Raw genomic sequence first — 22,534 nt, 5'->3', positions numbered from 1 at the left:
GAAAAGCGTTCATCACGCCCTCACGGAAATACTTCAGACATTCCGGGCAGTCGACTCACCGATGTGGAGGTACTCATCCCACATGTGCTGCCGCGCCTCCGTAGGCCAACTGCCTGATTGCCGCCGTGCACTTTTGAATAGGGGTGTGGCCGGGTCTGCCAGCCGCATCGTGTCTGAAGCGGGAACACAGATATCGACGCTCTAATGCGCCAACGATACGCATAAATAACTCCCTGCGCATTCTAAAACGCCGCCGGAACATGTGTGCGGGAAACCGCGGGTTCTCCGAAAAGTAGTCGTCGTACGGCCGGCTGATGTGCGGCGGCGTGATCCCGATCAATCAGCTTGCTCGGTGGTGGATAACCCGTGGAGGTCGAGGTATCGCCTGCTGTTCCACCCTACGCATGTACCGCTCCATCTCGCGGTTCATGTAGGCCTCCATAGCCTCGTTCATCCTCCGTTCGTACTCCTCGGCATCCCCACCACTACCACCCTTGCTACCACCCGCGTTACTCATCGCTCGATGATGCTCTTGTACAGAAAGTTAGAGAGAGAGAAAACTCGTTAAAACAAGCGGTGCAAATGAAAATGAAACTAAAATCGCATTTATATAGGTTTTAAAAAAAAATAATATTAAAAATCGGCGCTGGCCGATCGGGCCGCCACAATGGCGGCCAGCGCATCGGCCAGCCACACGCAATCGGCTAGCCTTGGCCGATTTTTCGCCGAAATTCGGCTAGCCTACTCCAATGGTTCGACTAGCCGACCGGCTAGCCATGTCAATCAGCTAGCCGGTGGCTAGCCTACCATTGGAGATGCTCTTAGAATGGAATGCAGGGAGTAGTAGTACTTGGTCCGTTTCATTCAAGGTAACATAGTCCCTTCGTCACATCATTATAAAATTGTCTTTAGTGAGCTAAATAAAAAATATATATAATAATAATAATAAAATAGCAGAGATATTTTAATTTTTAACGATAAGAAAATGACAACTAAATTGGGATAACTTGAAATAGAATATGAATTAAGTAATACTCCTATGAGATGGAGAGAGAATATTTTTTTTTGTTATCCAACTCAAAGTGACATATTTATGAAAAGAAACCTCACTTTTTCTAATTTATTTTGTCTGTACTTAACTCAATAAATAATACTATTAATGTTTGATAGGGATGATAATTCCTCTAAGGATAAAAATCTATGAACAAAAATATCATTCCTAGATGAGTTATCACCCCTACCAAATATGCTATAGCAATCTTTAAATTGTTTCGCCTTAAATTAGACGGTGACTAACAAATAAATTACGTTGTTTACAAAGTAAATCAGGATATATTCCAAGGAATATGCCATTGCCAGCTAGTTGTTTCACCCAAATTCTAAATTTGTACTATACATAAAAAAAAGTTACTTGTAAGATGGTAAGATTCAATAATAAATTAAAAAAATTGAATATCATAAAGTACATTTTCACGTAAAGACCCGTGACCTTTTTTCTTCATGTTTTCCTATATTGGTCTTAGGTCATATTCTTGATGTAGATAAATGTACATAAGAAATAATTAATTCAACAATGTTTTGGTAGAATGCTCATTTTGAGTAATCTTTAATTCTAATTGAGATCATATTAAAAAGAATATAATTGGGATCTTAAATTGCTAACTTAAAACATCAGTACTGACGTGAAACAAAGTGTCAAACTGTTTGACAATCAAAAGAAATTATGAAAGCAAACATAATAAAAATGAAACTTAGAAAGGAAAATGAACTCCAGAACTGAATGAAACGTAAAATTCAATCTTATAAGCAATAATGTTTAATATAAAATGCTTAAGAAATACTAAAAACTGGATTTTTTTAAAGGACTTAATATGTTTATTTATGCACAAAATTAGTTTTTACAAACTGTAGAATAAGTGATTGTGATCCAACCCGATCCAATCTAACCCGATCCGAACACAATAACTAAGTCTCCATCTTCAATATGTGTGTGTATATTATATACAAACTGTAGAATTGCAGAATACTAGTTTGAGCATACTTGTGTTCGCATCAACTTATCCCCACCGTGATCTGACGTCATGGCCACCGCCGCCGCGGATGCGCTTTCTAAACTCTCCATTCACGATTTGGCCTCTGCTGCCCCCAATCTCCACAACAACCTCTTCCTTTTCTCGCCCCAACAGGTCGGCATTTCTCTCCGGATCGCTCAATTATACGGCTTAATTTAGTGGTGGATGTGGGTTATTGATGCTGTGTGCAGGTGGAGTTGGCGAAGATGCTGCTGGATTTGAATCAGGCTCACTTGTTCCAGCATTGGCCCGAACCCGGGGTCGACGATGACGCCAAGCGTGCCTTTTTCGAACAGGTTCCTTACTTATTTTGATTGCTTTTTCCGCCTTTGTAATTTTGACTTATTTTCAACTCACTTGTGTTGGTATGCTTCAAATTTGTGCTTCTTCTCCAATGTGGACATCAGATTTCGTCAATTCGGCTTCTAATTCATTCTTTCTGCGATTTGAACTCAAGGCTCGTACATTGATTGGTGGCCGATTTTTTTTTTTTATTTTGTCTAAGATATTCAGATTTTGAAGTACTACTCCTATTAGACAACAAAATTTGATCTTTTCACTGTGCATTAGAATGCTGGTGTGTGTTAAGTCTTAACTTCTTTTTTATTTCCTTATTTGAAAAGAAAATACTGATGTCTTCATGAGATCTGATATTTTCATGGTTGTTGGTTATGATAAACTTTCTGGCACTTAGTCTTATGTGTTTTAATGATCTTCTAGGTTTCTCGGCTTAATGCAAGTTACCCTGGTGGCCTAGCCTCTTACATCACAACTGCTCGGGAACTTTTGGCAGATTCCAAGACTGGAAAGAACCCCTATGATGGATTTTCTCCTTCAGTAAGTTAGATTTTCCTTGTACTAATATGCTAAAGAGATTACATATGCATTTTCAGTTTATTTTTCTCTAGAATTTAAGATGAACCTGTTGTTTTCATTACTCTTAATCCTTACTGGATTCAAATATCTTTCCTCCAAGCCAACTTCCAGTTTTTTTGAGAAAGCAACCTGCTTATCACTTAATCTTGAGAGATGCCATCACTTCATGTTGGATTGTCTTCAGTATCTTCACTGAAGTTTTCTCATGCTGAGCACCAATTTTTGGAAAATATAGGTACCGTCAGGGGAAATTTTGACTTTCGGTGATGAAAATTTCATTCAATTTGAGAACGCGGGTGTCCGTGAGGCAAGGAAGGCTGCATTCGTACTTGTTGCTGGGGGGCTCGGTGAGCGTCTTGGCTATAATGGTATAAAGGTAAGACAGTGGTGGAAGTAGTATAATAATCGTATCCATCAATTTATGCAACTGATTCTGGAGTTAGTCAATCTGTTTCATGTTCTCATTGTGAACTTGTTGTTATTAATTGGGTGTAGTGCTCATCTGTAATTTCATTAATAAACTTGATGTGGCCATGAAAGGAAATAGTAATAAACTTCAGTTCATTTGACCAATCACTATTCTTGCTATTCTTCCCCTTGCAGGTGGCTCTGCCTTTGGAATCGACTACAGGAATATGTTTCTTACAGCACTACATTGAATCTATTCTTGCCTTGCAAGAGGCGAGCTGTAAGCTAGGTCAAGGTTTGTATATGAATCATATCTCATCATAAGTAGTTGATCAATATGCATTAGTTTTGGGTTATTCCGTCTACTATAGAGAACTTAGTACTGTTGATATTTGCTAGTACTAGATTCTTTTCCTAATACAGAAAATTTGTCACGTAAACACCTTATCGAGTAGTAATTTCCATTTACTTTTGTTAATGATCAGCGTATACATTTTCAATTGTATCTACCTTCTTATATATGTAGGTGAAGGACCAACTGAAATTCCTTTGGCCATTATGACATCTGATGATACTCATTCGCGTACCACAAAGCTTTTAGAGGAGAATGCTTATTTTGGGATGAAACCTTCACAAGTAAAATTGCTGAAGCAGGTGATTTCTGAGAGAGATTATAATTTCAGTAAATTTTAAACTGCTGCAAATTGACTTTTGTGCTTCCTTTGGATATTACAGGAGAAAGTTGCTTGTTTAGATGATAATGATGCTAGGCTGGCTGTGGATCCAAATAATAAGTTCAAAATCCAGGTGTCTTTTGCATATCAATCTTATGAACCAAATCAATGTAGCATTAGCTTATTTCAGAAATGTAATTACCATTGGTGTTTTGTCCAACTTTTCTATAGACAAAGCCTCATGGTCATGGTGATGTTCATTCACTTCTCTATTCAAGTGGTCTCCTTAAAGAATGGTATGACATGGATTTCTTGTTTTGATACTAGTGTTTTTTTGCCGCCATGTTCAAATCTTTACTAATGATTGACCCTTTGTTCTACATTCCAGGCTTGCTGCTGGGCGGAAATGGGTTTTATTTTTCCAAGACACAAATGGTCTTCTTTTCAAGGTTTTGTTGAAAAATCAGTATTTGTTGCTTATTATTCTCATCATTGTTGCTAATTTTCCTGCTTAATCAGTTCCTTTTACTGATATATCATTACAGGCAATTCCATCTGCATTAGGTGTGAGTGCCATCAAAGAGTACCATGTCAACTCTCTTGCAGTTCCCCGGAAAGCTAAGGAAGCTATTGGAGGAATTACTAGGCTCACTCATAAAGATGGTACACTATTTTGATATTGTATGCTCGTGCAGGGTGATATCTAAAAAAATATTACAGTATATGATTGCATTCTGAATTAATTTTCTGTAGCTTCTTTTTGTGGCTACTTCATCCAATTAAAGAATACGCAAAATATTACCAGCTACCACGCACATTATTCATATTCCTGAGCTTTTGATTCCAGATTGTCTTCAGCATTAATTGAGATAATTTTCTTTATGTGGATTTAATTCCTTAACATATCACATAATGGAATGCCAAAACCTCAGCTTTCTTTGTTTAACTGTTCTGCTGAAACATGCCAGATGGTAGATTTAGATTGTGGATAAAATGCCTCAACTAATCATATAAAAGAGAAAGTAGAAATTTAATGAATCGATGCATAGTTCCATGGTTTATTATTTTATATTCTCTTTTGATAACAGAACATTGTTACTTCACCTTCTGTTATTCTGTAAATCACGGCTGTTTTAATTTTGTTACTAACGAATAGCTAATGTTCTCTCTTTATAAGTGCGAAGAGGATTGTGCCACTCTTTATTATTACTTGACTGCCTCAAGCACTTCAATTTTGATTACTAACATACAAGTATGTCTTCATACAAGTATTGATAAATTGATCATAAATTTTGGTCAGGGCGGTCAATGGTGATCAATGTGGAATACAATCAACTTGATCCATTGCTGAGAGCTTCAGGGTATCCTGATGGTGATGTGAACAATGAAACAGGATATTCTCCATTTCCAGGAAACATAAACCAAGTATGGATATACATCGTCTAAGACTACTAAGCATATCCTTGTTATAATATCTCAGATGATCTAGCAGTTTGAAGTGTGATGAGTCATATCAAATCATGCTGTTTTCACTATTGGCTATTATAATGTACCTTTGCATATCAAGTAATCTGAATATTTGGTTTACCTTTTCTTATGCAGTTGATTTTTGAAATTGGCCCTTATCTGGAAGAACTTACCAAAACTGGTGGTTCTATTAAGGAGTTCGTCAATCCAAAGTAAGCCATGCATCTCTTATATGCCTTTATATTTATTCTCTGCTTCTAGAGGGGCCTTCTGGTGTCTTGTGAACTTAATTTACAAGTATTAAATCTAATGTCTTCTAGGGCTAGTAGCAATTATGCCTTACCAAATTGCAATTTCTACCTCATTTGTGTGCTTCATCTGATAAAATAGAAATGAAATAATCTAAAATGAGTTCACCAGATTATTTCATTATGTCGGGCTCAGTGAATCAGTAATTTTCATGAATGACCACGAGACTCATGAATGCTGTTGTCTTATCAATGAAATTTGATCTTCGTCTATCTACAATGGATTACTACCTTGACTGGTATAGTGATCCACCAAGCATGGAAATTGCTATGACTTATTCTTGTCCTAGTTTATGAACTGCTAATGATTTACTGTCTGCTTCAGATACAAAGATTCTACTAAAACTGCTTTCAAATCATCTACTCGGCTTGAATGTATGATGCAAGATTATCCTAAAACTCTGCCACCGTCAGCTAGAGTTGGATTTACTGTAAGCATAAATTCCAATTTGGCTTGAAATTTAAACTTTGTTCTGTGTGCCCTCTGCTGGAAGTTCTTTTTTTTATGCCGAATAGGCGAATACATGTTTATACAACTCAGGTAATGGAAGCTTGGTTTGCTTATGCACCTGTCAAGAATAATCCCGAGGATGCCGCTAAGGTATGACTATACTTTTGTAGTTATCGACCTCAATTCTCTTTACTAATTATTAGTCTATCTTCAATGATTTTTCCTTGCAGAAACGCTTGTACAAAATATGGTGTTTTTTCATGCATGATACTATATTTAACCTTTTGAAATTGTTTTTGGATCTTGTGTTTGTATTTTTCAGGTACCTAAAGGCAATCCATATCACAGTGCTACTTCTGGTGAGATGGCTATATATAGGGCAAACAGCCTTATTTTGAGAAAGGTAATATACTGAAAACTCCTACAAATACAAAGATTTATATGTAAACTTGTTTCCTATACTATATAGTAGTAACAAAGTGCATACCTTAGAACTTCTTTCCTTTACAACTTACGCCATGAATGAATCACTTTTTCACCAGATGGTCGTTGTTTCTCATTGTTGACGTTTTTGAAACATCATTTTGTGTTTTTAGGACACAGAACACTATGATTCAAAAAGATGTTTATTGCAGCGTTCTAGTTCTTTTAGACTCTTCTCACTGATGAAGTAGTATTTCTTTTCTTCCTTACCCTTCTAGCAATGGCTTGTTGTGTATCTTGATGTTTGGGTTTGCATATCTCTGTCCAACAACAGTTTTTTCTTGAAAATACATCGAACATCAGTTTACTTATGTGATTGCTTGCATCTTGTATTAGACTACGTGTTAGATTTTTTTCTCTAATTTTGTATACATACCGACAAAAACAATGTCTTATATACATAACTGGATTTGCTATTTGTCATCACCCATAACTATAAAATATCTCCACTGAACAAAAGAATTAAAGCTCTTCTCGTTGCTAGTGCTTTGTTTGAGATGCAATTAAACATGTTGTTCCATTAACAGGTTGGCGTCAAGGTGGATGATCCAGTTCAAGATATATTCAACGGGCAGGAGGTGGACGTATGGCCTCGTATTGCATGGAAACCTAAATGGGGGCTTACATTCTCAGATATCAAAAGCAAAGTCAACGGAAACTGTTCCATTACAGGAAGATCCACCATTGCATTAAAGGGCCAAAACATCGTTCTCCAGGATCTTGCCTTGGATGGAGCTCTAATTATCGATGCTGCTGATGGTGCTGAGGTATGTTAACTGTAAATCTGACAATGGCCAACAACAGCAGCCCTTATTGACCGGGCATTCTCTCAACAGGTTAAAGTGGGAGGCAACGTGCACAATGCGGGATGGACCATTGAAAAAGTCGATTTCAAGGATACTTCAGTGCCGGAAGAAGTGAGGATCAGAGGTTTCAAAATGATCAAAGAGGAGCAGTTGGAGAAAACATACAAAGAGCCCGGAAAGTATTCGTTAAGCCCTTGAGATAAATAGAGGCCTGTCGGCGACTTCTTGCATGATTCAATCTTACTTTATGGAGTATGATTTTTGTAACATTATATCAAATAAAATTATTGCTTTATTGGGGCTCTTGCAATTTATTGATGATTCATTTCATGCTTCTGAGTTCTGAACATTGAATAATGGAAGAAAATAACAGTAGTTTAGATCTGATTTCTGTGATATTTCATCATTTTCGCGTGCTTTACATTTCTGCTCCACTTGTTTAAAAGAAAGTCTAAATTTCCTTTCGTAATCGTGATGTTTGTGATTGATTTCGTTTACTAGTTGTGATTCACTCATTTTTCTTGTTAGAATTCTACATTGTATTGAATTTCCTAGTAGAGTTAAATATCTAAAAAGTCTTCAAGTTTGATTAATTGATTATTGTTGAATTCGACCTTGATTTTCGAAATTCAAGACTTGGAAGTTTTTTTTTGTTTTATTAATAAAATTCAAGACTTGGAAGTTTATTTTAACTTAATGAATCAAAACAACCTTAAACTGGTAGGACTATCAATATAACGTGCAATGTGACATTTTGACAATGTTCTTGGCCTGAAACTGGTAGGAAAGCAACATGAAAAATAATGATAATTCTTTCAGATTAACGTTTAATACTGTACATTTGATTGAAATGTGTTATAAACCATATGTATCAATATAATATTTTGTTATTAGATGTATTGTTATGTTATTTGCAGTATACTTCTTTCTAAAAACAGAAACTCTTTCTTTTTTGGTATATCTCCTAAAAATAAAATATTTCTATTTAAAAAGGTTTCTGCATCTCTAATGAGGTGGAACTCATTTTCTAATAATACATATTTCTTTCTATCTCTTTATTATTTTATAAATTTATTGATTAAAAGGTTTCTATTATTAAAGGACGGATGGAGTACAAATTATAATTAAAGGTAAAGTTAGTAGTACCAATACTTTCATCTATTTTTAAATTGTTACCAAAGAAATGAAAGTATATTAACTTTTATTAACCCCCTAAATCATTCGAACCACTAATTTCAGATCTGGATCTCAATTTGGCGCTCTTTAAGAATTTGAGATTAAATTCGTTGACCTTTCAGAATTTAGGCGCTTGAATTTATTGTTGTTTCTTCAATGTATTTCGTTTTTGTTGTTTTCTTCAACAATTAAAATGAATTATATAGAGATACTGGGATGGAATGAAAATGGGCTGTGAAATAGGTTGATGACGTGGTAGGAGAAAATTAAAGATGGATTGAAGATAGACTGAGGCATCCGCAACGGCAGACTTCCCGCCGGACGTCGGACCCGCGTGCCGGATGTCTGCGTGGGACATCCGCCATTAGGTCGAGAGAGGTGGATGCGGACGTCCACCGCAGATGTGAGGTATCTGCGGCCTTCCGGCGACGTTCGCCGGGACGTCCGTCGTGACATCTGCCATTGCGGTGCCATGATGGATGTCCCGATTTTTTATTTTTTTTAAAACTCTATATATACGGCTCGTTGCAAACTCTATATATACGATATTTTTAAAAACTCTAACGCATGTATTATCGTCGAAAATGAAGGCCTAAAACAAAAACATATCAAGGCATAACATGTAACTTTGTTTGAATCATTTTTTGGTTTGGGATGATTTTTTTTTTGGTGAACTATGTATTTTTTTAATTTAAATATGTATGCTTTTTTTAAAAAAATAAAATTGTTGCATTTTCTCCGTATTCGTGTCGAAATTTTAATTCCATAAATTGCATATTTGTGAATATCCGCCGGGATGTCCTTGAGGATGTCTGCTATTGTGAAATGGGATGTCCTTATGACGTGGTAGTGCAGTGGGATATCCTTATGACGTGGCAGGAGGTGTTTTTGGGATGTCCACCGGGACATCCGCGGGACATCCGCCCCATTGCGGATGCTCGTAGTCTTGACTTTGTAAGACTAGCCTTCTCCTATAAACAAATTAATACTCCCCCCGTCCCACATTACTTGAAGCGTTTCTTTTCGACACGTGATTTAAGAAAGTTGTGTTTAGTGAGTTAAATAAAGTAGAAGAAATAATAAAGTAATAGAGATAAGAGAGAGTAAAGTAAAAGGAAGAATAAAATAAGTATGACTATAATTATTGTTTTTAGCTAAAAAGAGAAATGACTCAAGTAACTTGGGACAACCCAAAATGGAATACGACTCAAGTAACTTAAAAGTATGGAGTATTGAGTAATTTCATATCATTCAAACACGAGAAAGATTATCTACTCTTAAAAGTTGAATATAATTATTGTTTTGTTTTATTAATAAAAATCTGGTGAATTTTCAATAAATTGAGCATAGATTCTAATAATTTTGGATTCCGCGTGAGAGATTTTGTAGGTCGCAACACAATAAATGGATTGGCAGTTAAAGTCGTTAGCCTGACATAAGCTTTTTTTTATTATACCTTTTTTTATTAGGTGTGCCAATGACATTATTAGAGAGCGTTGGATTGTAACTTGAACTATTTTGTAGACCGTTGATGAAGTTTCTCATTAATTATCATTCAGCAGGTTCTCTCTCTTTGTAATTTGTATGGAACAGAATCCATGTTGACTTGAGAACTTTCTTAGAATCTTCCATTAGTCCAAACCATGTATTTAGGCAACATCGGATCCTCTAGATTCTGCCTCTCGTCAATTTACATTACTTATTCGACGGCGTGCCGCCCACTTAACAATCTAAGTACTCCCTATTTTAATTTTTTATTTTATTTTATTTCATTTTTAGCCTAATTTAATACAGTTTTCTTTGGAGGAAGGGAGGCCTAATTTGACATAGTTAGGAGTACATATGAAATGGTAAACCCTGTAGTACTATTCAATCTTGAGATTGAGAGGGGATTTGAGATTCATTCAAAACTTTTATTGTTCTCCATCTGTTAGCAAATTCTCTATTGATTTTATTAAATAGTTTTAATATATTACAAATAGGGATACATTTATGTTTACGCACACATATTCATATTATATTAACTCAACTAGTAGATATAAAAATTATTACTTCCTCCGTCCCCAAAGAATATACATTTTAGTTCGGCACGAGATTTAATGCAAAATTGGTAAAGTAAAAGTGATATAGAGAGAAAAGATAATTAAAGTATTGTCAGTGGAGAATGTCCCACCGTTTTAGAGAGGAAAAAATTACCAGAATTAGAAAGTGCATATTCTTGTGTGATGGACTAAAAAGGAAATAGTACATATTCTTGTGGGACGGAGGAAGTATTAGATTTGTATCATACGAGGAATGACAAGCTACATACCTTATGTGAGCTCCTTAGGGGAACACCACTCTCGTTTGACGTACATTTACCATTGTTCGCTTTGATTTATATATTTAGTTTGATTCTAATACATTAAAAATGTTATCGAAAATTTTATTTCCACAAAATTCATAAAATTCAAAGCTTGATGATTTGTTATTTTATTAATTTATTTGAATATATAGAAAAATCGAGCAAATCGGGCTTTAATTTTTATGAATTTTGTGAAATTAAAAATTTCAATTACATTTTTTAATGTATTAGAAACAAACTAAATACTATTAATCGAAACGAACAACGTTAAACATGCATCAAACAAGAGTGTTGTTCACATAAGGAGCTCACATGGATAAAGTATATAGCATATCATTCCCATTATTTGTATTCTCAAATTTACTAATAAGAAAACTTGGTCAAATAATGTTCATCTTGGAATAAATAATTTTATGCAGGCTAACTTAAAATTTTAATATATAATAAATGTATTCTTTTATAATTTTAGAGAATAAGTTTCAAATACATTATGAAAAGTTTATAGTTTATACTCTCCTCCAAAACTATGTGATTTGAAATCATATAAATATAAAATATCTAAATACAATTAAACAAGTACTATTGCTACTCTCTCTATGCATGGAGATTATAAAGTGTTACATAAATAAAAATAAAATAAAATATAAAAGAGAAAAAAGTAAAAAGTAAAAGTGAATAAATGTTTTATTTTTTTGCCATAAGAGCATTCAAAACTGGCAAGGGGAGAGGATACCGCGACGGAGGAGGGTCATAGCGTCAGGTGCCATGCGATGTGGGAGGGAGGAGGCGGGCAGGCGAGGGGGGAGACTGGGGGAGGTTCAGCACAAGCGTCGTTGGTGCGGCAAGGACTCTCCGAAAACGCGCTCGTCGCACCAGCGACGCGCGCAACAGAAGGGAGAAGGGGAGAATTTTTCATTTTATTTTCTTAAAAAAATTGGTGGAATTCTTTAATAGGAATTTTCACTAAAATTGATCAAGTTTCCATATTTTTCATATTTCCCTGCACATGAAAATTGATTAAAGTTTCCATATATTTCATATTTTGAATTTTCCACATTTCCATGCATGAATTTTCATATATCCATATATTCTTTAATTAATTCTTTAATCAATGAATATCCCATGCATAAAAATTGATGGTTATTGGAATTAACTCATGATTAATGAGAATAATTATGTTGATTATTTTATGAGATTAGTGATTGAAAATAAAATTGATTTATTATTTATTGTAATAAATAAATTTATTAAATTTTAGCAATAAATATTATTATTATTATATGATAATAATATTATCTAATAATTTGATAATTATAATTAATATTACATCTTATAAAACTTTTTTCAACATCTTACTAGCACATCGTGCAAGTGAATATTCCACCAGCTATCACTTTTTCATAGTTGTTGATTATTCCGAACTTGAAAAAACATAGTAACAAACAAAAAGTAGAATGAACAACTACTCAAAATTTCCTTAACTTCTCTAATAAGATTCAAAGAAATTTTAGAAATTGTTCTATTATTGCCACAATCATACCAAAATTGTATTCTTTACCGAAATTCGACCTTTTTTTTTCCACTACCAATATTCGACCTAAAAACACTAGCTTGTGCATTGTCATCGCCACCCACCAGTGCCACCACAAATATGATCAAAATTGCACTTAAAAGTTGACATTGTTACACTATTTTCTGGGTGCAATTATATGGATAATTAATAAAAGTTCAAACCATATAAAAAATCATACTATAAAGTGAAATGTATGGAAAGCTCGTAATCTACACTATAATTAACTTAAAAAAAAAAAAAAAAAACTTCTTTTATTTCTCACAAATATTCTAAGTATATTATTTCTAAGATGATCAATAACAATTCTTCATTTGAGCCAATATAAAGCATCTTACCAACTAAATTGTGTTTAATCCTAAACAAATATTCTACTTCAACATGAGTGCTACTCAACATATAATTAGTCAAATGACCGTTATACACGCATTAGAAATCTTCATATAAACACACTTTGATTTTCAACGCTCTCTCTCTTCCTAATATATAAACCATCAATATAGTATACATTAGCATCTCCCAACTCCAAAATTAATCAATCAAACAAGTGTATCTTCTTTTTCTTCTTTCTTTTTCTTCAATTACATTTACACATGTCTCCAATCAGCTCAGACGATCTCCACAGAATCTTCAAAAACTTGGACAAGAAAAACAAAGGAGTGGTCGGCATTGACGAGCTGCACCATCTCCTCCACCAAATCGGCATCCACACCGCGCCCGAGGAGCTCCAGAAGCTCGTCGGGCGGGAGAGCCTCGACTACATCGAGTTCCTCTTCTTCTACGAGGCCATGGTCAAGGCCCGCACATCAGAACACGGACACGAACATGAACACGACCTGTTGAAGGCGTTTGAGGTCTTCGACCTGAATGGGGATGGCTACATTTCCGGCGAGGAGCTGCAGAAAGTCCTCTCCCGGTTAGGGTTGCTCGAGAAGAGCGGCGGCTGCGACGACGAGTGTAAGGATATGATCAGAGTTTATGACCGTAACTCTGATGGGGTTTTGGATTTTCATGAGTTCAAGAATATGATGTCTGTTTCTCCAACTTCTGATCCTGATCATGTGTAAGTTTTCTGGGGCGGACGCAGAAAAAAAATATTCGGGTTTTTGTTTGGAGAAGGTATTTTTTTTCAAGTGACATACACAAAATTGATTTTTTTTGTCTAACCTTGTATTGTTAGGATTGATATTGAGATTGGTGTGTATATTTGTTGTGTTGTGATTTATACAATGATGAGCGTTATTACATATACAAGGAGTACTATTTTGTGGCAGTTCGGATTTTAACAAATGTGAATGAACATGTATGAAAAAAAGTTAGTGAAATATGAGTTTTGCTATATAGTAGACCATGAGGGGACACGGATAGAAGACTCTCATATTAGTTTTAAAATGAAATATACGTGAAATGAATTAATAGAATGTAGATCCTACTTTTCATAGATAGTGAATATAGAATGAGACAAATAATTGAAAATAGACCAAAATTGTAAAATAGATGTGCAAGTAATCAGGAAGAGAAGGAGGGAGAGTCTACTATTTTTATGGAGTATAAACACTAAGCCGATTTTTCTGCTTTTATTTGGCAGTTTATATTATTAAGTCAATCTTTTGGCTCGTTGTTCTGGTCCTAACCAATACTGAGGACCACATTTTGGACTAATACTTGTACCACTCATTCAATATTAGGATCTAGAAATGAGATGGTGGGGATTAATTTTAAATTAAATGAAACTTTAAATGAGATTATAAAAAATAGGGTCCATATTTCACTAACTAATTTTTTTATTTATAAAATCAAATATTTTTTTAAAATTTGTATTAAGTCAAAATGAGATTATAAATTTTTTTATTTATAAAATCAAATATTTTTTTAAAATTTGTATTAAGTCAAAATGAGATTATAAATGGTAGATAGAGGTATAGTACCATTAGATCAACATGTGGTATGTGACGTATTTGAACTAATGATTTATTTGAAAATAAAAAAGCTAAATAGTAGTAATATATAGTATTATCAAGCAGAATTAGTTATTTTCTTTTGGATGAATAGATTATGTTATTTTTCTATAGATTTTTTAGTCTAGTGTTAATATAACTAATACACCCTTGGATGGTGCATAAGCATGACATATTGACATTTAAGACTTTATACAAACATTTATGAAGTTTAGTGATAACTGTAAATAGTTTAGATCATAGTATCAAAGTTAAATACTCCAATAAGTGCTTGTTTGATAGCTAGATAAAATCAAGATATACGAGTTATATGAGTTATTTGGATGTTTGGTAGATAAAATAAGGTCCGTGTTAGGACATCAAAGCCCATTTCAGCTTGCTGAGGCTCGAAGTGAATTACTTAAAAAAAGATGGATTATTTAACGGATCAAAAGAGTGAGATAGCCAGGGGCATAGCCAGAATATTATATCAAAGGGGGCAAAAATATATATAGAGCAATTTTATGAGTTTTAACAAGGGGCATTTAATGAAAAACTTGATATATATTTAGAAATTTTTAGCAAAATATAAAAGGGTGAGTGGGAGTGAGAAGGGGCAATTGCCCCACCTTGGCAAAAGCTAGATCCGCCCTTGGAGATAGCATATCCTTATCTTAAAGTTCATCTTAATCAATTATCTTGTGTTAATTTAACATGTCTATCAAATATGGACTAAGGCAATAAGTAAAATTATGTACATTTAAATGTGAAAAAGCAAGATTTTATCATATGCGTTATAACACTGTTAAAATTCTTAATATCTTGTCCCACATCGACTTGGTAATGATCCTAGCTCACCTATAAAAGTGTGAATAACTCTCCCTTTATAAGGCCTTTTAAGGGGTGAGTGGCCAATTTCTAATAAACACAATATATTTTTCGAAAGTGAAAAGAAAAAGAGAAAAATAAAGAAATTAAAAATTGTGTAATAGTTACTGTTAAAAGTATTGGTGTTAGAAACTAAAAAATTACAGTTAAATATAATCTATACATATATAAAAGGCGAGTTTTGGCCTTTTTTTGAAATATTTATATGTTTTGTCCTTATTCTGAAATATTTATAAGTTATAAACCAATTTGAATATTTTAAGTAACTCATGAATACTTATTTAGATATTTTAATCAGCATTTGACTTATTCTTAAAGCACTACAATGACTCATTGGTGGTTACAAATATTTAAATAGAATAATGAGCATTTAACAAATTTTGTAACCTATATTGTCTTGATTTTAAAATTATGATGTTATAATTCCATGATCTCTCATTTACTAATTTTGTACCTATAAAAGGCATAGAATTGTGGATGAAATACAATATACACACTAACAAAACATTCTTTATTCTCTCTCAAGCTCTCAACATTTTATTGCACATTTAAGGAACATTGTTTTGCTCGATTTTGGAGCCCCGTCAAGTTTATAGGTGCCTAGCAGGTTTGAGATGTTATATACGTTAGGAGGAAGTCGTTTTCATCTCTGGGGAAAATATGTCAATCTGAGAGCACTAACCGTGATGTAATTTGTCTTGCGGAAAGATGGTTTTCTTGACTAATTTTCATTGTAATTTCCATTTCATTTATTGTTGTTTTTTTTCCTTTGATTACAAAAGTTAGAGTACCGCGTGTATATGGTTCCAGAATTTTATCCCAATATTTCTTACAGTTCTTAGAAAGAGAAGAATTGTAACATCCTTAACTCAAACATACATAGTATTTATCTTCATCTTTACACAATTTATTATTTTTAGTAGAGAAATATGAAGGATTGTTTTAAACATATTTTTCAAAAATGTCAACACTTAATGTAGTCTCTTTATCATTGTCCAAATAATTGTGTTTGTCTCAATTCAATTTTAAATATGTTTAAGTTAATGTCTTTAGATGTAAAATGAATTGAGGAGTATAAATTTATTGAATTTTTATTACATAGTAGTATATTTTTCTATTTTAAATCGTATATAATTATATTGTTTCTTATTTTAATTAATGGATTAACAATTTAAAATTATATGACAAAAAAATATTTCGTCGTGTATCGCACGAGGGTTAAGACTAGTATTATTAATATACAGGTATAGTAGTACTATATAGATTATAGGTCTCCACGTCTGTCATAGTCTCTAGATATATATACATATATACGAAGCAATTCAAGCAAATAAAAATACCCTTTCAATGAGCAAAGAGTCATCTCTCTCTACAAAATAGGGAGAAGCCGACCTCAATAATTTTGTATTGTGATTTGTGATAATTTATTGCAAATCATAAATCATAATCCTATTATTCCTATATATACGAAAAATTCAACTCATGTAATTTCTAGGTAATTTGGCAAGCCAGCCCTTCTTGAAACATAATTTAATGAATTTTGATTGGGGTTGACTAAGGCTTTATCAATTAAACATGAATTTAATGCTTCAATAATATATAGGAAATGGTGGGCTGGACATTCTATGATAATATGTACATCTCTTTTAAAACTAGTTAAGATTTTTTTAAATCGTTCTTCTTATGCATATATATTAATTTTCATTTTAATTTCATCTTTTCATAACCAACATTCAGTCACCAAAATTTGAAAACAAAAACATAAAATGTAAAATGATAAATCTTGAATTAATGAAGTAATCCTATAACTCAGTTTTTTTAGGTTCAAAATTCCACTTTATATTAAATTGTTCTAAAATCACCATCACCAAGATTACACTGCTATATGTCATCACCCACAGGCCACAACCATAGAAAACAAAATTAAAAATTAAATTAAAAATTGACAGCCAGAGCTCTTATACAGACAAATGACAAAGCCACATAAAATCTGAAGCTGTGGGCTCCTGATACTTCCTTCAAAAAAAATAATATATAAAATAAAAGAAAACGAAACAATGAATTAAACATATAAATCTTATCCCAAAAAAATAAATTTATTTTCTGTGTTTGTAATAAGCCAAAGCCAATTGATCGATTACCAGAATGTTCCTAACTTTGTTCGGTTTTCCCACTATCTATTTCCTCGAAATTTCTTGCAATTGTACTTTTGTAATTCTATCATAAGATTGTGTCAATCAATATATAACCGTACGTTAGTACGACTACGAAAGCGTGTGATAATTTAATAATTTCTTGAAATTCAACAATATATTTATAGGAGTTTATAATTTTACAACTTCTAACACATCACACAAGGTTTTTTTCAGATTGCTAAAAAATTGTCAAGCACAATAATTAGCGAACAGAAACCGTACAAATAAACACTAGTAACGCAATAAGAAATACAAAAATCAACTAGTAGTAATATACAACAAAAATATACTACTACTAATATAACAATAAGAATAAATTCGTCCGTCTCTTGTAACAACTGTATAATCGATCTTGTAGTACACAAAATATATTTGAGTGATTTTGTTAAATACCCACTGTCCCATCTCAAGTGATTAACTACTTTTCGATGCGTATTTGGAGAAAATGATATAAATAGTAAAAGTGAAGAGAAAGTAGAGTAATTAGAGAAAGAATAATGTATAAGAAGTTAAAGTGAAGAGAAAGTAAAGTAAGAGAGAGAATAATGTATAAGAGCATGAATAACGCTGCCGGGCCGGGCCGCAACTCGCGAGTCCCGGCCCGTTTTTAGCGTTGGAGGAGTTTGAGTCACGGCCCGGGACGGTCCCGAGGACGCAATTGCGTCCCCGGGCCGCTCCCGAGGCCCGTCCCGGCCTAGCGTTAATCGGCATGGGCCGTGCCGCGTTGAGTCCCGGCCCGGCGTTATTTGTGGTTCGGGCCGGGCCGGGAAGCTAATTCAATAATTTTTATTTTTTTTTTAAATTCGAAAATTTATATATAATACCACTCTTCCATCCATTTTCAAATTAACTCGGATGTATATCCACCGAGACCGTGAACAAGCTGGTTTGCGGCTTTTCATGGATTCTTTCTCTGCAGATCCTCGATGGAGTGATCAGATGTTCCGTCGCCGGTTCCGGATGCAGAGGCATGTGTTCTTGCATATTGTCAACGCAGTTGTGGCTCGTGACGCGTACTTTATGCAAACCTTCGATGCTGTCGGGCGGCAAAGTATATCGACTTTGCAGAAATGCACATCCGCCCTCCTCCAACTCGCTTATGGAATAGCTGCAGATATGTTTGATGAGTACCTCCATGTGAGCGAGCATACTGGACGCGTTTGCCTAGCCAAATTCTGTCGGGCAGTGATCGAAGCATTCAAGGACACATACTTGAGAAAGCCAACGTCCGACGATGTTCGCAGATTGGTGCGAATGCACGAGGAGAGGCACGGCTTCCCGGGGATGCTGGGCAGCATCGACTGTATGCACTGGCCGTGGAAGAATTGTCCAATGGCTTGGAGAGGAGCATTCACTAGCGGGCACAAGGGCACACATCCAACGATTGTGTTGGAGGCCGTTGCCGACCAACGGTTGTGGATCTGGCATGCCTACTTTGGAGTCGCTGGGTCGAAGAATGACCTCAATGTGTTGAACGGGTCTACATTGTTCAACAACTTGTGTGTCGGGCGAGCGCCTACCGTAGAGTTCATGGCCAACCACCGTCGGTACACTATGGCGTACTATCTGGCAGACTGGATCTACCCTAGATGGCCCGTGTTCGTGAAGACCATCACATCTCCGACTACGGATAGGAGGAAGTTGTTTGCCAAAAAGCAAGAGGCGGCTCGGAAAGATGTGGAGCGCGCATTTGGAGTTCTCCAATCACGTTGGGCTATAGTGAAGGGAGCGGCCCGTGGTTGGTACCGTCCGCTAATCGCCGACATCATGTATGCATGTATCATAATGCATAACATGATCGTTGAGGACGAGGGAGACAACGCCACTTTCTGGAGCGACGATCCACTCGTCAGCGCCAGCAGTAGCTACACTGTCACCGATCCGGCCGTGCAAGGTGTTCCTCCCGACGTGCGCAATGTCATGGCCCGTTCAGCGGCGATGCACCAAGAAGATCAACACACACGCCTCCAAGCGGATCTAATTGAAGAAATTTGGAACCGCAATTGACTTATGTTTTAATTTATTTTTTTTCGAATTTTTAAATTTCAATGATGTAATTTTCTATTTTCCGACTGAACAATGAATTTTCCCGGTTTTAATTGTTCAACGTATTCTATTTTACGATTAAAATATGTTGTGAAATGAATAGTTGTGGCCTGAGTTGTGGCCCGAGTTGTGGCCTGCGGTGTTAATGGAGTTGTGGCCTGAAACCCCTAATTTGAGGGAATGATAACGTGGAGGGGACTTGCAGCCCAAATCCGGGCCAGGGTTATTCATGCTCTAAAAGGCTCTCTTCTACATTATTTTCTCGTTTACTTTACATTTTTTTCACTGTAACTATTTATTATTATTTTCTGCAAAACAACGACAAAAAAAAAATAAATCAATCACTTGAGTTGAGATGGAGGGAGTAGTATACTCCATAGTATGATGAGTCGTTATAAGGCTATTGCGCTAAATTTTTAAAGTCGTTGTTAATTGAACGTGTGATATTGTTTAATTGGAATGTAGAATTGACCGAATATTCTTGTACTTGGTGGACTATTTATAAATTAAACGATACCTTAGTGGTTACAATTTTGACACATCTAGAGCAATGACTTGCCTTTACGTTTTCAAATATATGGCCGGTTCTATTTTGACAGAAAATGGAGTATAAAATTATCACAGCCAAAATTTGATCAACAATGGAATAACAATATAAAAGAAGTATAGAAACAAAATAAAACGTAACGAAATCATCATAAAAAAAGCTAAACAATCTATCTGAAATTACTGTATAAGAAAAACAACGAATAAGCACAAAAAAATTGAAGCAAAGAAATTGTATGCGTCCTAACGCTATCCTTCAACCTTCAGATGGATCAGATTACCCTCAAAGACGAAAATCAAAATATAACTACGTTTCTAGTTCATTATCACGATTCTAATTCTGCACTACGAAATGGTGGGCTGAAGCTGAACATATATATTACTACTACATATTTGCAAGTAGTATTAATTCATTACATAATACACTGTAAAAATATCTTGAAATCAATAAGTCCACAATCTCACCATTTTTTCTAGTTCCAAAATTCCACTTGATTTATTTCTACTTACACGAGTTGCATGACAAGACTTGGACAATACATGCCATATGTCATCACCCACAACTAAAAAAAATGTAGAGAAAACAAAAACCACCCCCCAAACCACTATCAAGACAAATGACAAACCACAAAAAATCTTAAGAATTGTGTGCTGGTCCATCCTTCAAAAATTAAACAATCCCAAAATAGAAATTCAATTTCATGCATTAAGCTCATATATATCCCCTCATTGGATGAAACCAAAAGATCCATTAAAACCAGAATGTTCCTAACTTTGTTTTTATTTCTCCCACTCTCTTTCCACGAAATTTCCATCTCATCAAAAAATCCCCTCAAATAATATCCGTACCTTCGTACAACATAATTTTTTTAATCAATTCCACCTCTATAAATACACACATTTACTCAACTCACACACATCATAACACAAACCCCAAACATTCTCAATTTCTACTAAATTCATTCATTCTCAACACAATCACAAATCACAATGTACCCTCTCACAACATATCACTTGCACCAAATCTTCGTCGAGCTAGACCGCAACAAAGACGGTCTAGTGAGCGTCGAGGAGCTCATGTCGCTCCTCGACAAGCTCGGCCTGCAGGCAAAGCGGGCCGAGCTGGAGCTTCTAGTGGGCGATAAAGCCCTAAACTTTTTCGAATTCCTCTTTTTCTATCAAACCTTAAACAGAATCATAGTTCAGGAAAATACGGGCGAAATCAAGGAGCATCGGGCGGAGGAGGAGGATCTTCGCAAGGCGTTCGGGGTTTTTGACCTGAACGGAGACGGGTTCATCTCCGGCGAGGAGCTGCGGATTGCGCTAGGGAGATTAGGGTTATGGGATGATGAGAAGAGGTGTGGAAATGATTGTATGCAGATGATTGGCGTCTACGACACAAACTCCGATGGATTGCTGGATTTCGAGGAGTTTAAGGAAATGATGTCCGGGGATTCCTTGGAATCTTCTTAGAACTTTCCTTCCTTTTTTTTCTTCCTTGGAAGGAACGTTGTTATATAGTTAATGAGTGTGTAGAAGACATTGTGTGTACGTTTTGTGTCTATGTATATATAGTTTTGTTAGATCTTTAAGGTCTATGGAGTGTTAGAAAAAAAGGTCTATGAAATTTAGTTATTAATTAAGAATATTATTTATTATTTTGTGGCTTTCTTGTTTTGTGTTAAAGCTTTCAACAAGAAAAAGCATATTACAAAAATTATCTTACTTTGACCTTGAATAATTATAAATTTGTGTTGATATATTGACCTTTTTGTAGATATGCCAATTTTGTTGTGGTGTTAGTAAATTTACTGGGGTTTACATCAGTATAAGTATAAGATTTGAAATGTGAATTGCGTTTTGCCTTCTTTAATTTGAAGTAAATAAAGTGCTTTCAAGAAAATATACATATTTCAGTCACTTGAGATCGCTAAATCTAAAATAGTGTAATTAAGTACAATGTTTTATTTTATTTTATTGTTATTTGATTAAATAACTCTTAAGTCTTTACACCTTTCAAAATTTTATTAGTGTATGTGAGTGTGGGGTGTGTTTATATACATAAAGTAGCTACATTTGCAATGGAAAAAATAAAAATTTCGCCTCGTTTAGGATTCGACTATATCTACATTTATCTAAGTATTGAAGAAAAAGCATTCTTTGTAGATTTTCACTATATAAAGATAATGCAACTACTTTTTTTGTTTTTACAATTAAAATTTATTATTATTATTTTAGCACCTGCACTACACCAAAAAATTTGGATGATGACACTTTTTAATGCTAT

The 22,534-nt window shown here is 34.7% G+C and overlaps 4 protein-coding genes across 4 annotated transcripts; all 4 read left to right on the top strand.

Annotated features, from left to right (window-relative positions):
* Positions 1-2,014: 2,014 nt before the first annotated feature.
* Positions 2,015-7,840, top strand: LOC125218199 (UDP-sugar pyrophosphorylase-like). The gene is made up of 17 exons (XM_048119823.1): positions 2,015-2,186; positions 2,264-2,368; positions 2,793-2,909; positions 3,184-3,324; positions 3,552-3,651; positions 3,883-4,010; positions 4,092-4,163; positions 4,262-4,326; positions 4,419-4,479; positions 4,576-4,693; positions 5,331-5,455; positions 5,633-5,709; positions 6,131-6,236; positions 6,347-6,406; positions 6,579-6,659; positions 7,267-7,506; positions 7,576-7,840. The coding sequence occupies exons 1-17, from the start codon at positions 2,082-2,084 to the stop codon at positions 7,741-7,743; spliced, it is 1,869 nt and encodes a 622-aa protein (XP_047975780.1). The 5' UTR covers positions 2,015-2,081; the 3' UTR covers positions 7,744-7,840.
* Positions 7,841-13,142: 5,302 nt separating this feature from the next.
* Positions 13,143-13,884, top strand: LOC125185366 (probable calcium-binding protein CML44). The gene has a single exon (XM_048081890.1). It carries the CDS (start codon positions 13,229-13,231, stop codon positions 13,700-13,702), a length of 474 nt encoding a protein of 157 aa, XP_047937847.1. The 5' UTR covers positions 13,143-13,228; the 3' UTR covers positions 13,703-13,884.
* Positions 13,885-18,510: 4,626 nt separating this feature from the next.
* Positions 18,511-19,662, top strand: LOC125221351 (protein ALP1-like). Its single transcript, XM_048123473.1, has one exon. It carries the CDS (start codon positions 18,511-18,513, stop codon positions 19,660-19,662), a length of 1,152 nt encoding a protein of 383 aa, XP_047979430.1.
* A 1,493-nt stretch (positions 19,663-21,155) lies between these two features.
* On the top strand, positions 21,156-21,905 carry LOC125219508 (probable calcium-binding protein CML44). Its single transcript, XM_048121500.1, has one exon. It carries the CDS (start codon positions 21,238-21,240, stop codon positions 21,718-21,720), a length of 483 nt encoding a protein of 160 aa, XP_047977457.1. The 5' UTR covers positions 21,156-21,237; the 3' UTR covers positions 21,721-21,905.
* Positions 21,906-22,534: the final 629 nt, after the last annotated feature.

This window comes from Salvia hispanica, chromosome 4, assembly GCF_023119035.1.
Source record: "Salvia hispanica cultivar TCC Black 2014 chromosome 4, UniMelb_Shisp_WGS_1.0, whole genome shotgun sequence".
NCBI classification, from domain to species: Eukaryota; Viridiplantae; Streptophyta; class Magnoliopsida; order Lamiales; family Lamiaceae; genus Salvia; species Salvia hispanica.
The sequence above is the reverse complement of the archived record's forward strand: the minus strand, read 5'-3'. Positions and strand labels throughout refer to the sequence as shown.